Consider the following 16145-nt stretch of genomic DNA (forward strand, 5'->3'; position numbering starts at 1 on the left):
ACGCTCATGCACTCCAGCGTCCCGCTGTTCTCTGCTCATGGCCGACTTGTTTTCCCCAGCAAACTAATATACCCAGACTCTAGCGCGCAGGAGGTGCTTATCGCTGTCCTACACTACGCGGAAGGTAAGCAGCTGCCCGTTATCTCACCCGGTACTTTTGAACTTTTTAGGTCGAGCACACACGCATACACGCAGACACACACACAGACAGACGTGCAGACACACACACACACCCTCAGAAAGACACGCACACGCGCACACACGCAGTCACACAGACACACATACACACACACCGCCTCCCCCACTATGCCCCACTTACCGCATCAGCGGCCTTAGCCGCCACTCCTGACTTCTGCTGCCACCCGCCGCCACTCCCGCTGCCACCGCTCCCGCCTCACGATAGCGGTGAGCGTGCACATCCCGAAACCGGAAGTTCGGGAGTGTGCACGCTCACCGCTTGTTTGAAGAGCGCACACGGGATCCCGGCCCAGAGCAGTCAAGCAGAGGCGGCGCAGACCGGTAAGTTTTCTTTTCATATATTTTAATTTTAAACTTCCCCCGGCCCCCAACATCCCCGCCCCACCCTCCCCCCTCCCCTTCTGAGTAATGCGAGCCGGCTGCTTGATTGATTTTGCAAAGAGTGCCCAGCAGGTGCAGTGACACCGGTACACTGAGTCCCAAGGGTCCTCGGGCCTGTTGAACCTTACTACTCCAACAGCAGTATAAAGGAGACATTTTCCTTCATTGCTGCTACGCTACTGATAATGTCTTGCTTCAGCTGCGCCTGTGCTAAAATGTCTGCATCTCCTTAGTGCAGGTTTGTTTTGGATGCTATGTGCTGATTCGAGGTAGTGCTAGCTCCTGAGTCTGCTGAGTCACTCCACGCACGTGGCTGGGTACTGGTTCTGAATATGCCAGCATAATAAATTCGGACTCGGATGCTGTATGCTCTAGTAACACGTTGCATATTGGTCTTGAATGGTGTTTTGCTCCATTTGTTTGGGCGGTGGTCAAGGCAGTATTGGGCAACACAGTTGTTTGTTTTTTTACCCGGTGGTACATTTTGAAACTTTTCCGAATTATTCTTTTGTCAATTCTGTGTTATCACCACTTGTTTGGGAATTACTTTTTTAGGGTGGGACCTCGAGCCACTTCTGTGCTGTTTTCCGTGACACCCATTTTCTACATATTGTCTGATGTAGGTGTTAGTAGGTTTCCGTGTAGGTGTTAGTAAGACCTTTGTAATTTTGAATCCTAATATCATTCACCACCACTTTATGCCAGAATTAGGCCACCCAAGGGCCAATCACGGGCCAGATGAGGGTCGTCTGAACCTATTACAGGCCGACGTTCAACCAGGGTCAATTCTGGAAAGCTGTGGAGGGGAAATGTAGGCTATGTGTTGGGAGGGAAATTTAATACGTTTGAAATGTGCATCCAGCGAAATTGGTTTGACCTGTTTACAAGATTTCCTCCACTCTGAATCGGTCCACGGCTCTGGGCACACTTGCGCTCACTTCTCCCGTGCCCCTTCCACAACTCCACTCCCGTCTTTTAACAATGCTGCACGTTCGTTTTTTGCCACCTACCATATTAAGGATTTTTTTGTTATTATTTGTGTGTCTTTAGTGGAGAAACTTCCTTTTTGACTAACCTTTGAGAGAACAGATGTGCTAGGGCGTTATGTTTTCACTTAGTTATGAGAAAATGTCACGATTTTTATAAGCATAAATTAATTTGAGGGCTTTTCTTTGGGTCCTGGTATATTTAGTGATTACAAGGCAGCATTCTGTGTTGCTACCATTGACCACCACAGGGACCAGGGCTTTAAGTGGGCTTGATGGGGGCAGGCTTATTTCAGGGTGTGCTCTGTCTTGATCTTAGGGGTTGATGCTCATTCCCACTATGAGCTTGATGTGTCTCAGATGGATGAATACAAATACTGCATTAAGGAGTACTAAGCTATGTCTTTTGTTTGTTACATATGAGATCTTGGATATGAATTTTGGGAGCAGTGCCTGGATGCAGCTTAGGAATCAATATCTACATGAGTTATCTGCTGGGTGACCAATGTTCTTGCCTGACTGAACTTCATGGGAGAGTCTTTAATTAAGAGAGAGTGCTGCAAATTGTCAATGTGTGAGATGTGTGTGTGATTGGCCATGGCATTGTTTTTTGTTGCTGGGCATGGAAACACTTGTGACTTTGCCATGATTGTCCGGAGTGCATTCATTCCTGAGACTCACAGTTTCAGGGCTTTTGTCTGAGACTCTGCTTTTAGAGATGTTAACGAGGCTGTGCAGATGACTGGGCCTTCTTATGATAGTCGTGTTGCAGTAGTCAATCCTGAGGCTGCCTGCTATCTTTCGGCAACTGGGACAACTACCTTTTTTCTTAGCTGCCAAGTAGGTGATTTGGCAACTACGCTGCTTAGGCATTTTTATCTGACATTGACAATTGTATTCAGACTAATTTCCATGAGGGCCATGCTGGCAAAATGCCAAATGCTCTGCTTTCCCAGCTATTTCACTAATTCTGCAAAGATTCTTAAAAGAACGCATTTTATTGCCAGCGCCTAATAGCAAAAAAATCATTTATCCATTGACACAGAAGTTCTTGTGTTGAGCGTTGTGGGATAAACTGTCTGGAAAACTACAATGCGCCTACAGCACGTTTCGCGCTATGAGGTAATAAGAATGTTCCACTCAGGAGGAGTGCGCAGCCTCAGGTTAAACTGTTTGCCAATAGTCCCAGAAATCTTCATTTCCTACAGTCACCGGATATCAAGGTTTTTAGCCCCAACATGAATTATATGCTCATAAGGAGAGCATTGATAAGGCCCTAAAGATGAAGACAGTATTATCTATTAAGCCAGGTAAGTATGTGGTGTTGCAGAGAGAATATGAGTGATCAAGATTTGAGTTTTACATGCAAGTTTTACATTAAATTGCTCATTATTCTATTTTAACCCCTTCTATGCTGATGACGGCCCCCAGCCATCATGCATCACGGTGCTCGTGTGCTGATGACGGCTGGGGGCCGTCATGAACCCGCCCACTCCGAAAATTGCCACACAGGCGCAGAATCGCGGCCGCGTCAAAGGGGTTAATAAAACGTTCCTACTCCTTGGACACCCAAAGTGCTAAGTGGCAAAGTATATGTGTGTGTGTGTGTCAGTGTGCGTGTGTGCATGTGTACGTGTGCTGAATTTGAATAATTCCTTTTTGGTGGTAGCTGCTGTGCCAAAATGAAGATGAAGTATTGTTGCTCACACTACGCTTTGTGTGGTTTGTTAGAAATGTGTTTTTGAAGGACGGTCTTTGTAAATTGACTCTAGACTGCGATTCACTATAACGTTCTCTCATAATCCCTACATTGGCTTAGTGCTTTGAATTGTACATGGTGCAGTGGTTTTATGTTCCCTGCATTCAAATTGCTGTTGTGATATTGTTTTAGATGTTAAAAAAGTGCAGTGCATGGGGTGTTCTCATCCTTCCCTCCTGTCAGCATTAGGCTGGCACTTGACATCAGGTGCCCTATTGGTTTAGTGCACTGAATGTGTAGCTTTAATGTTCTCTTGGTGTGGCACTTTATATGACCGGCTGGGCACATGGATACTCCGTTTAATCAAAGGTAACTGAAAATCCTTAGCGGCAATGTCGCTGTCTGGCCACTAAGTTAATGAATGATAACCAACAGGAGTATGTTAGGACTTCTGATGTCATTCTGCTTCTGGACCCGTGGTTGACAAATGAGTTTTTTTGCAGGGGTTACTCGTCTTTCTCAGCCGTGCTACTCTCTCGCTGGTTAGTAGCTACATGGCTCAAAACATCTCTGGGATGTAGCACTGCTGCACTATGCACTAAACACCAATTCAGATTTAACACAGGCTTTCCACTTGGTATGGGATGATGGTTTTAATCTGTGTGTCATACATTTTTATAATATAAATTTCACATGTATTCCATTTTCCAACCCCAAATTGACCCTGCCTTTTTATTTATTTTTTACCGTTCTTCAGGGGAGTAGCAATCACAGAGGTGTGAGCTGAACATGATTTTGGCCGGGGATTTCAGTGCTAAGCTAGGCAGTGAAGCCTCCGTTTATGGTGAAAGCCCGCCCTGAGGAGACATGCAGGGGTGTACCCTGCAGGGACAAGATCAGAGAGGTTATTACCTGTCTCTTCATGTCCCCACGTTTGATTTGTGTAATGTAATAGAGATCACAGGGGTTACCTTAGTAGGACCCACAGGGTGCGGGGTGTGGAGGGGCCGGGTCGGGTACTGGATGGGGTCATCAGACCTCAGTGGTTGACGCATTTCTGCTTTCTCAAATTTGCTTGAAAATGCACAATTTGACCACTATTTTCAAAATTTTCTTGGGGGGAGAACCCCCCAAACCCTCTGTAGGGGGTTCAGGCTCGCTCGATAAGCTTGCTCGCCACAGTGCAGTACAACAATTGTTTTACTCCTCACCTCTTTCAAATGTCACCATCCGCCACTGGGACCGAGGACTGGGTGTTTCAAGAGATGGAGAATTAAATTGTTGCTCTTTTGCGCCACCACGCTGTCTTCCTCTGAATTATCAGATTTCACTTCCTTTCCAAGTATTGTTGACTGGCCGAACAAGCATTTGCAATGCAATAGGTCTCGCATTTACACAAGTTAAAACTATTGGCATTGTAAATGATAATGCTTTTTATATAAAAGGCATTGTCATTTACAATGCCAATAGCTCAAACTCTTGTAAATGCGAGACCTATTGCGTTGCAAATGCTTTTTCTTTTTCCCAACAGATCTTACGTAGGCTTAGAATTAATAGTTAGGAGAACCGGTTTACATTTCTTGGGAAATGGGTTTGATTATATTCAATAATAACTTTTCAGAGCTGATTTTGGGGGAGCAAGAGAAAGAATCGGGCAATATATTTTCCACCAGCTACTGGTGTATTGGAATGCTTTTAATGGGTTTCTGAAGAAGTAGTATGTGTAATAAGAAATATTCTTTATTCAGGCCACTTGTAAAGTCAGGATCACCAGGTAAAATAGCTTCAGTCAGGACTTTATTTTTGCTGCTGGCGGCAGATAGTGAGATCTGGGTGTGAGTGTTTGATTGGTTCAGATTCTCCGTCCATCACCACCCCCTTTTATACCGCTTTGTTCGCCATAAGTTGGCAGGGTATGCTCAGACGTGAGTCCCTTGCTCACTTTGCCACTGGATTCAAGCAAGCCTGGCTGAAGATGGCTGAAATGCCAGAAACCGGTCCTAGGAAGCTTGTTTCCGTTCCAGGGAAGGCATGGCTTGGCAGTTCGGGCTGGACTGTTCCCATGAGGCACAGGGTCAGACTGATTTGCATATGGCCATGTCTGAACTGGGGTGGCAGAGTGGGCTAAAGAACGGTGATGGATTAAACCCAGATCTTTTGACTGGGTGTGAGTGTTTGATTGGTTCAGATGCTCTGTCCATCACCACCCCCCTTTTGTACCGCTTTGTTCGCCATAAGTTGGCAGGGTATGCTCAGACGTGTGTCCCTTGCTCACTTTGCCACTGGATTCAAGCAAGCCTGGTTGAAGATGGCTGAAATGCCAGAAACCGGTCCTAGGAAGCTTGTTTCCGGTCCAGGGAAGGCATGGCTTGGCAGTTCGGGATGGACTGTTCCCATGAGGCACAGGGTAGACTGATTTGCATATGGCCATGTCTGAACTGGGGTGGCAGAGTGGGCTAAAGAACGGTGATGGATTAAACCCAGATCTTTTGACTGGGTGTGAGTGTTTGATTGGTTCAGATGCTCCGTCCATCACCACCCCCTTTTGTACCGCTTTGTTCGCCATAAGTTGGCAGGGTATGCTCAGACGTGAGTCCCTTACTCACTTTGCCACTGGATTCAAGGAAGCCTTGCTGAAGACGGCTGAAATGCCAGAAACCAGTCCTAGGAAGCTTGTTTTTCGGTCCAGGGAAGGCATGGCTTGGCAGTTCGGGCTGGACTGTTCCCATGAGGCACAGGGTCAGACTGATTTGCATATGGCCATGTCTGAACTGGGGTGGCAGAGTGGGCTGAAGAACGGTGATGGATTAAACCCAGATCTTTTGACTGGGTGTGAGTGTTTTATTGGTTCAGATGCTCCGTCCATCACCAACCCCTTTTGTACCGCTATGAGGTGAATGTAGTCGGCTCACGGCTCAATTCTTATAATTATGAAGCTGGTGTCATACGAGCTGTGTAGGGTTGTCCCCATATGCTCCTTACTGAGACTTAGCTGCCTGTGCACCCCCGCAATATATCCAAGGCACACGTCTGGGCTTCTATTGAATATAAGAGGAGCCCGACTTGCACTGTGCTTTGCACTTCATCGGCCTGTCTTGGAAAGAGTGCAGACACTGGCACTCTGACAGCTCTATTTTCTGTGCCAAGCCAGTGCTTTAACATAAGTATTTGTTAGTCCACTGTATTGTCAGCGGACCGCTTTGTTTTTTCAATTGCTCTTATTAACTGATCTTATGAGTTTGACTTTTAATTCTTCTAGATTCCTATAATTCTATCGATTTTAATCTACCCTGTAACCGTTAGCACACCACTGCTGCGCAGACTCCTGCGCGGAGATGACCGAGAGGTTCAGGATCTGGGATTTTTTTAGGTTAACTTTAAACCCTAACACCTCTCCGCATAGTCGCAACTCAGTGAGCAAGGATGGTAAAAGGTCTGTCAAGAATAAGATGAGATCATCTGCATACAAGCTGATGGCATGAATATCAGCGCCAAACCATATCCCTAATACCCGCGGGCTGTTCTTAACTCTTTGAACCATTGGCGCCATGTACAGGGCCAAGAGGAGTGGAGAAAGAAGACAACCCTGCCAGGTCCGACACACAATAGAAAACACGAAGGAGGAAGCCCGATTGAGGCCCTGCTATTGATACAGAATATCCATGTGATAAATTTATCCCTGAATCCCAAATTGACGGAGGTTCTCAAGCAGGTAAGGCCAATGAACGCAGTCAAATGCCTTCTCTCTGTCAATGGACATTAAGTGAGCCTCCTTTTGCAATCGCTTGCTGATTTCAGTGAGATGTAAGAGCCGCTTGGTATGTCCCCACATTGCCTCATAGGGATAAAGCCGGATTGGTCTGGATCGACCAAACCTGGTATTATAGGGATCAATCGAGGGTTAGGATATCGGTGAAGAGTTTGGTGTTTATGTTGAGACGGGAAATGGCTCTGTATGATCCACAGCTCCTGGGATTTTTCAACGGGTTGAGTATCACTAAAATGGACGCCTCTAACATCGAGTTGGTAAGAGTGCCTGAGTCAAAAAAAGAGTAAAAATTTTGGTTTCAAAGAGTGACTAGCTCTTGACAAAAGGTTTTATACAATTGGGTGATGAAGCCGCATGGCCCCAGCGCTTTTGAGGGTTTGAGGCGAGCAATATATGCAACCACCTTCTCTATACGTATTGGTTGGTCAAGTTGAGACACAAGGTCTGGTGGCAAACATGTCAAGGGAACTCCCTGGAGATATGTCTTCAGGTCTCCTGTGGCAGAGTACAAAGTGCTATAAAAATCTGTAAAGGCCTCACCTATTTCGGCATCCAAGTGGACCTCCTCCCCCCGAATCGTTTGGACTGAGCTCACTGAGCCGGAATGGATTTTACTATGGAGCCGATGGGCCTGCTTGCGGCCACCACGGTCACAGCTCAAGTAGAATTCGTGCTTGAGGTGCAGGAGGGCATACTCCACCCTGTGAAGGTGAAAATGCTGCAAGAGGAGTCTGTTTTTCTCTAGTTCTCACAAGACCCTAAAGGCGCTGGAGCATTTGTGGATCGACTCTAGCTTGGAAACCAACTGTTCCAGTTGTTGGCATTTCTCCCTTCAAATTAGACTATCAGCAGCTGAGATGGCGATGAATTTGCCCCTCATGACCAGTTTTAAAGCCCTCAACTGCGTCGAAAGTGAGATCCCCTCAGTGTCGTTATTACAGAGGTAGTACGCTAATGCAGTACGCATCATCATGACCGTTGGGGGGATTGCAGCAGGGCACCGTGAAGTTGCCAGTGTGATACACTGGCTGGAAGATATTGAGAAGTAGGGTCCAGGCGATCGGGCATGGTGTGAAAGAGAACAGGGTTCTATGCCCGCTTCTCTGACACAGGCTGTTAGAGCCAGAGATGTGAGGAAGTGATCAATGTGGGCGTATGATTTATGTACTGCACAATAAAAGGTGTAATCCCTCAGAGAGGGATGGAGGTGGTGCCAAATATTGCACAGCGCTCCGTCAGCCAGCCTCTGAGAAATGCGAAGAGGAATTCCAAGAATGACTTGATAACCAGGCCCTCTCCAACCTCCAAGTCCGCCCCCACAGGCAGAGGCAGTTTATCCTTCCGGGGCTCCCCTCCCCTCGTTTCACAAACATGTCCTTAAGTGATCAATCCTTTTCTGGTCTATTCACCAACATAGTGCAAGTCAGAATGGCAGGGCGGCCAGGTGGGTGAAAGCAACACAGGATCCAGAACTAGGCGGTCCCCTCTGCGATGTGGACGAGAATGGCCCCCAGCTTAGGGGGCCCAAGTGGAGTCCTGTCAAAAGCCTCAAAGCTCAATCCTTTCCCTAGGGTCTATTGGGACTGATCCCAGAACAACAGGTACACAGAAAGTCGCCCAAGGGATCCTGGAACAAGTGTACGGCAGGTCCAGCCTTCGCAGAATGGGATGTATGTCAGCTCTTCAGGGGCCCCTATCTTTAGAGTCACATCCGGGGCAGCAAGTGGGCCACTGTCTCCAGGCCCACCAGCCCTGTCTGCCCTGTCCATTCCAGAGAACAAACATATTACTACGTCTCCCCCACCTCCAGAGCGGTGAGGAAAGAGCCCCCACAATCACCACAGCTGCATACGAGTTATCTATGTGCCCCTCACCTTCCTCCACCGGCCTCCACCCTTGTACAGGCACTCCTTGCTCATCCCTATCAGGGCCCACTCCTCTCCCGGGGCCTGCTCCTTCAGCAGGAGTTTTGGGGGGAGGGAATCTCCCAACCACCGCCTTGCCCAGTTAGACACCTAAGCTCCTCACCTGTCTCGCTATTGACGTCTGCTCCGGTCGAAGCCTACATGGCCCAGCGAGCTCGGGCAAAGACCCTTGACTGGGGGAGCATTGCGTAGACTGCGGGGAGCACTTCCAGACTGGACATTCCCCGCCACAGCAGTCCTCTGTAGGGTGACTCCGGGGGCTCCACCCCTTAGAGAAAGTTTCGATCTGTCTGCAGCTCTGCGGCCAACCTCTCCTCGGTTCGGCGACCGCAATCACTCGACCAACATTGTGGCTCTCTTTTTGGATCAGGGCAGTCGTTCTGAGTCTCGGGCCTCCCTTGCCCCACCCATTGTCGGTCCACCAGTGCTCTGTAGGGATCCATCACTGGTGCCAAGAGGGGTGCAAATCGATGCGTTAGTAGTGGCGGGACGGAGAGACCGAGGTGTGCGTCTCGTCCGCCATCTTGGACATGTCTTTCCATTTGAGTGGTTTCTGCTTGTAATATCTCTTGAGCCTCCCAATATGGTTACACAGCTAGATAGGTAGGCTGGTTTGGTGAGGTAAAGAGCTTTCCAGGGGAAAATTTGAGCTCCAAAACTGTTAAAAAATTCCTTTGAAGATGGTTAGAAGAGCTTACTGACACTAATAAGTACAACACAGAAGCCCAAAATAATTTGTGTATATTAATAATAAAAATGCCATTACGATAATCTCTTATGTTGGTTTATGTAAATGGGTGAGCAAATACACAGAGCTACTTCATAGTAATTAGTTTAACCAACCAAGCATCATAAAAAATCCTCTTACTATTTCACTGTAATGTGTTTGTTAAGGTTCAGAGAAACTTCAATTCATTGTATTTTTGTAGCTTTGATAATGAAAATGCAAAGAAGCGTAACAACCTAAAAACTCTTGCTGAACCAGGGCTAAGTTAAATGATTACATTGGTAAGCTACAATTGCCCTGATCCAATATAACTTATGAGGGTGGACAGGACTGGGAAATTGTCATAACAAGGAGTTAACCAGTATTAGGTGAACCAAAGAATGTCATCAAGCTAAGAAAGGGTTCACAGCTGTTCTGTAGAAAATGTTTTAGACGTGTAGAAGTCTTCAGTGCATGTTGGCTCTCCTTCAAGAAAAAAAGGAATATTAGTGCTTATTATTTAAAAAACACTAAATGTGATGGGAGGATGCTTGCAGTAAGTCTAACCACTGGCAATCGCTCGGGTAGTATTCCAACCCATCGTTCTTTTGCCCACCATGACACCTATATTTGACTCAGCTGTATGCAAATCAGTCTTGACACATGCTCCAACAGGAACAGTCCAGCCAGAACTGTCAAGCCAGAACTTCTCCGAATTGGAAGCCCATGACCCACTTTGCCCTGACAGGGACTCTTCAGCCAGGTGTAGCTTGGTTCCAGTGGCACAGTAAGCTAGGGACTCACGTCTGGCCATGCTCTTGACCACTTAGGGCGGTATATTAAACACACAAAAGGGGATGTGAGGATGCTTGTAAATCATCTGATCACTGGCGTTTGCTCGTGGGGTACCATTTCAACCCATCATTCTTTTGCCCACCACGCCACCTCAGATTAGACCCAGCTATATGCAAATCAGTCTTAACTATGTTTCAGTTGGAGCAGTCAAGCCCGAACTGCAAAGCCAGCTCCACTTGAACCAGAACCCAAGCAGCCCAAGACCAGTTTTGCCCTGATTGGGTCTTTAGAGCCAGGTGGAGCTTGGTCCTAGTGGCACAGTGAGCAATGGATCCAAGTCTGGGCATACCCTCGGCAAACTAGGGCTGTATATCAAACACACAAAAGGTGCTTGCAATGCATCTAACTACTATCAATCACTCTGGGTAGCATTCCAACCCATTGGTCATTTTTCCAAGACTGATTTGCATAGAGCTGGGTCTAATCTGAGGTGGTATACTGGGCAAAAGTACTATGGGTTGGAATACTATCCCGGTCGATTGCCAGTCATTACACTTATTGCAAGAATCCTCCCACCACATTTTGCGTGTTTGGTTTACTCTTTTAAAACATTTGGGGAAGATTGCAGACACCCCACAATAGCAGCATGTTGGACCTGGCCCTCTCCGCAGGGTCACCCCAGACTTTTCTTTTTTACCCTCCCCTTTTTGCTGAATTCTCTTTTTGCTGGTATTATGACCCTGTGCAGTTCACCACTGATAACCAGTGCTAATGGGCATGTGGTCTCTCCTCTAAACATGGTAGAATTGGCTAACGCCCAATTGGCCTACCTAATATACTTGTGAGTCCCTAATAAATTGGTGCGAAATGTACCTTGGGCCTGTAAATGAAATGCTACTAGTAGGCCTGCAGCACTTGTTGTACCACCCACTTAAGTAGCCTTGTAAATATGCCATTACACCATGTGTGTACAATTTTAAACTGTCATTGTGACCTGGATTGATAAACCTTCTGCAAGACCCAGACCTTTTTCATACATATACGTCTCTTTAGGGTTGAACCAGGACAGCCCAGAGAGCAGGGTGCAGTATACTTAAAAAGTAGGACATGTACATTTTAATTTTACATGTCTTGGTAGTGAAAAACTCTGCAAGACCGATCTCTCCGATAGGCTAACATTGGCATTACCTTATCACATCTAATGGGTGAAAATTTCCAAATGGGAGCAGGTACCCAGTTCACGTTTGGTGTCATCAGAATTGTAATGACAAAACCTCTCGCATGATAAAGTCAGATTTTAAATTATGATTTTGAAATTGCCATTTTTAGAAAGTTGACATTTTCCTGCCTTAGCCATTTAGTGCCTGTGTCTCTGGGTCACATGACTGGGTGTGTCTGACTGTTGGTATTTGCATATTCCTTAATTACACACTATAGGGAGTTAGGTGTCCCTGGAAGGGCCACCACTGACAGGGGAGGGAGGAGCTGGACCCAGACCCTCTTACATGTGAATAGGCTGTGTCTTGCTTCCACAGAAAGGATTGCATACCCCCTGTAGTTAATCTGGAACCAGTGACAGGAAGGCAGGCACCTGGGCACTTCAACAGTATGTCTCTAGAAGCTTCTCCCCACTTCAAAGGCACAACTGGGTATAAGTATCGGACCTGTGGATACACTGCCAGGAATAAGGACTGGTGAGCTGCTGAAAGAACTACCACTCTTCTGGACAGCTGCCTTGTGGAACTACAGCCTTGCTGAACTGCTGCCTTGCTGTGCTTAACTGCTGCCTGCTGCACTCTTGCCTGGGTGAGAAGGACTACACCTGTCCTGCATCTGTTTAACCCATGACTCCAATGCGACTCCAAGGGCAAGTAGGCCTGCCTCCTGTCTTGAGCCTCAGAGACAGAAGGCTCCAGCAACCTTGAACCCAACACCTGGACTCTGTTGTCTGTGAGTCCTACGCTGCCAAGTGGTGCTACACCAGTCCTAGACACTTGGAAGTGGGCTTAAAGGTGCTGTGTGTGCCCATCGGTTTATCCAACAGAACCGATGCATCTCCTCTGTGGCACAACTCCCAACATTGCCTCTTTTGCGAGGCTTCTTCTGACGCAAAAGGCTCCACATCAACCTCACGGTCATACCCAAACCCCTGCATGTGCAAAGCTTTCCCGATGCAGGGCCTGGCATCTCTCATCGACAAGAGCCTTGACTACTACTCATGTTCTCACATCGCAGCCTCACAGCACAGCAGAACTGACTCATCTCCTCGACTGCATAACGCCTCTCCAACACCATACTTGGCACCACAAGCCCTTATTAATGGGATCCTTGACAATGAGACAAGACCTCACATCGCAGCTCCCCATTTCCTCAGAAATGTACATATCTCCTCAGCTGCATCCTCAGCACAGGACCTTGCAACACTTCGCAGCCAGGATCTAGGGTACTTTATTCAGCAGGCAAAACTGAATACTGTAGCAGGCCCATGCTACACTGTGGTCGGCCTGAACTTGGGACTTTTTTCTGGTCAGGCGCAACCAGATATCCACAATTAGCCCTTTGTGCCTTTACGCGCTAGTCTCACTGAAATTTTAAACCTGCATATCTCCAGTTCTACTGATTGAATTTCCGTCATTTTGGTCTGGTTTTATTTACTAAAAATTACTATCTTTTCTAAACGGGTGTCAGCTTCTTTTTTGTGGTGTGTTTGCACTGTGTTAATGTTTATAATGTTGCACAAATACTTTATACATTGCCTCTGAGTTAGACCTAATTGTCCTTTGCCAAACTACCCGAGAGAGGGTTGAGCACAGGTTCATTTTGGGTTTGCTTGTGACTTCACCTTGACAAGGATTGTGGTTTCTGCTTGCGTAGGGTTGCACCCCCTCAATCAGCAACCTAATTTCATGCACAGCATAAGTGAGGGAATGAAGTATATTGCATTTGTTTTTGCAGGGTAGGGTGCGTAGTTCGGAAGATTAGTAGATGCAGGGCACCTGTCAGAGGTGGGGCATTGACCACATTGTGCATGGCTGCCTATCAATTTTGAGTTTGATAATAGATTCTCCCTCTTGTTTTTCTTCATAATATTATTTATCTGTGGGGAGCCTCACTGTTTTCTGCAATACTTTTTTAAACATATTTATAGATATGGATTTCACAGACTTTCTTAAAAATGAACAGCATCTAAGAAAGTGCATTGTTCACAGACCCAACTTCTAGACTTACCTGGAAAGAGAATACAAAATTTCAACATAAGGCCCTAAAAGTTAAGCTTATCTGATTAAACAATTGTTTCATTGGGCCATGGTGAAAATTCCAGTAGCATAAAGGTTTTTGATCTTTGTAATATGTTGTCCAATGGAAAAGACAAGGAAATGCTCACTAATTAAAAATGCCAACTGGAACTAAAAAGACCATACGCCATCCCTCTGAAGATGTAACAGAACTAATTGGCATTATCCCAATTGCAGTTTATTAAATGGCAGCAACTGGATATAGTAAAAGGAAGCTTAAATTGATCAACCGCAGCTCCTACGCGGACAACAACTCACTGGTTGTATTCCAGTTCTAGAAATGCTGTGTTTTTATTTAGGAAACGTAAAAAGAGTTATTTATGAACCCTGTCTCTCCATTAAAAATCTTTTCGGACACCTTTGTGCTTTCAAGGTTGGTTCCTTTTCTGTATTCATGGAGTGCTAGCTGGTCATCAGAGTACTGCAATGTACAAAAACACAGAACCTTTTAACTAAGCCTGAAGGCTTGTGCCCTGTGAGCGCTGATGATGCCACTTTGCATTATTGCGCTGGGAATTTACAATAGTGTGCATCCTTTCGAGTTATTACAACAAAGTACTTAGATGTGGGCTGCGGTATTTTGATTATATTAAATGCAGTCTATTGAGTTAAATGTTGTGTGCTAAACACACATTCTGATAGACTGTTTAAGATTATTACATTTGTATTTCCTTTTGCAGGGCTACAGAGCTGAAATGGACAGTCCAGATATGATCGAGTTCATGCCTCCTGCCCTGAGAAACACAAAGGCCATTCTCTTTGGAAACATGCCTGAGATATACGATTTCCATAACAAGTAGGCGAATGGTTAATTCCAACAATAGGATCTTGATTTGACTTGAAACAAATATATGCAAATAAATTTACCCGCATACAACATATGTACCTTTTAATTGCATGCATTCGCACATAGCTACTAATATACACTATTATTTATACATATGATTTTGCACACATAGTTGTTTACGTACTCTCGGTACAGTGGTATATAACAATTTTTCGTTTTCTTTTGTTTCCTCGCAGAATATTTTTACAAAATCTTGAAAGCTGTCTTGGTTCTCCAGATCGAGTAGGTGCTTGTTTCCTAGAACGGGTATGTAATTGGGCTATCAAATACTAATTGTGTTTGCTTCACATTTTTCATTGTTTTTATCTATTTTCAAAATATTCTGGCAAAATCCGCTTTTATAGATAAATATTTTGTTGACTGTTAAGAACCACCAGGCTGCTTCATCTTACCATCACAGCCAGACGTCTGGTTTTTAGCTTCTCTAGCTTTATGAGCCATGTTTATTGCCTTGCTGTGGCTGGTTAGTACTTTTTAGTGAGGAAAATGATACCTCCCTGGTGGAGACTACCAATTCAGAGACAAGCTCACCTCATAGTAACATAGGATAATTCCCCATGAAAAGAGAGCTACTGTATATTACCTAGTGCTGAAGGACATTGATCCAACGATTAGGGACTAATACATTTTCACAAACCAGGCCCAATCTCATTACCCATAAACTAAATAAACACCTCTAATAAAGACAGACTTGTTTGTATATTTATAATGTTTATCTATGTGAATAATTCTCATTTAGTACCAAAATAAAGAACAAATCATAGATCCTCACAGAGAAAACAATTTCAGGTAAATAATGACAAAGAATACATCTCAAATCGGGAATGCAATCAAGGAGTGGACAGGCGAAGAGATTAAAAAGGTTCAAAGATGCATTTTACAACTGTTTATTCAAATTCAGAGTTCTGTCTATACTAAACCAATTGACATAGAAAACTACTCTCTGGCCATGAGAGCAGTAAGGCCCCCCAGGAAGAAATGATGAGGCATAGACTAAAAGTCAGAAATCAGCAGACAGGAACAGCTTGGTAAAGACAGAAAACAGACGACAGCGACACTCTCCCAACAAACTGCAGGTCTTCCTACAACTCCTCCCACCACGCACCTGAATTATACCCTAACTCCAAATGTCCAACCCATATTTGTATCTAAACAAAAGTCTATTCTACATTTGATTAGTCAATGTACGCATCTCACTAAGGGGCACATTAGGATGGCAGGCCCGCCATCCCGCCATAAAAAGGGACCTCCCGAGATTAAGGGCGGGGGTCCCGGGTGTGCCATTAGGATGCGCCCACCACAGTGGTGGGCGCATCCTGCATCCCTTACATTGTGGCGGGCGGTGCACTCAGCACCACCCGCCACAATGCCAGGGAGGCATGTTGTGCATGGAACTGAAGGGGAGTACCATAGGTACCCCCCATGGGCACCCCCCACTCCTCCCCAGAGTCCCTGGGGGCCCGCAACGGACCCTCCAAGTAGACTATGCATGCCTTTCCGGCATCTGTAAACCCACATTGTAATATGACTAGCGGTGTCTTTC

The 16145-nt window shown here is 45.8% G+C and overlaps 1 protein-coding gene across 1 annotated transcript in view; it reads left to right on the forward strand.

Annotated features, from left to right (window-relative positions):
* MCF2 (MCF.2 cell line derived transforming sequence) overlaps positions 1-16145 on the forward strand; it is a 1062111-nt gene that overhangs the window by 764312 nt on the left and 281654 nt on the right. Inside the window, exons 17-18 of the mRNA XM_078688611.1 lie at positions 14436-14551; positions 14779-14848. Of these exons, the coding sequence (XP_078544737.1) occupies positions 14436-14551; positions 14779-14848 (186 nt within the window). The remainder of the gene's footprint in view (positions 1-14435; positions 14552-14778; positions 14849-16145) is intronic.

The sequence above is a fragment of the Lissotriton helveticus genome, chromosome 4_1 (assembly GCF_964261635.1).
Source record: "Lissotriton helveticus chromosome 4_1, aLisHel1.1, whole genome shotgun sequence".
NCBI classification, from domain to species: domain Eukaryota; kingdom Metazoa; phylum Chordata; class Amphibia; order Caudata; family Salamandridae; genus Lissotriton; species Lissotriton helveticus.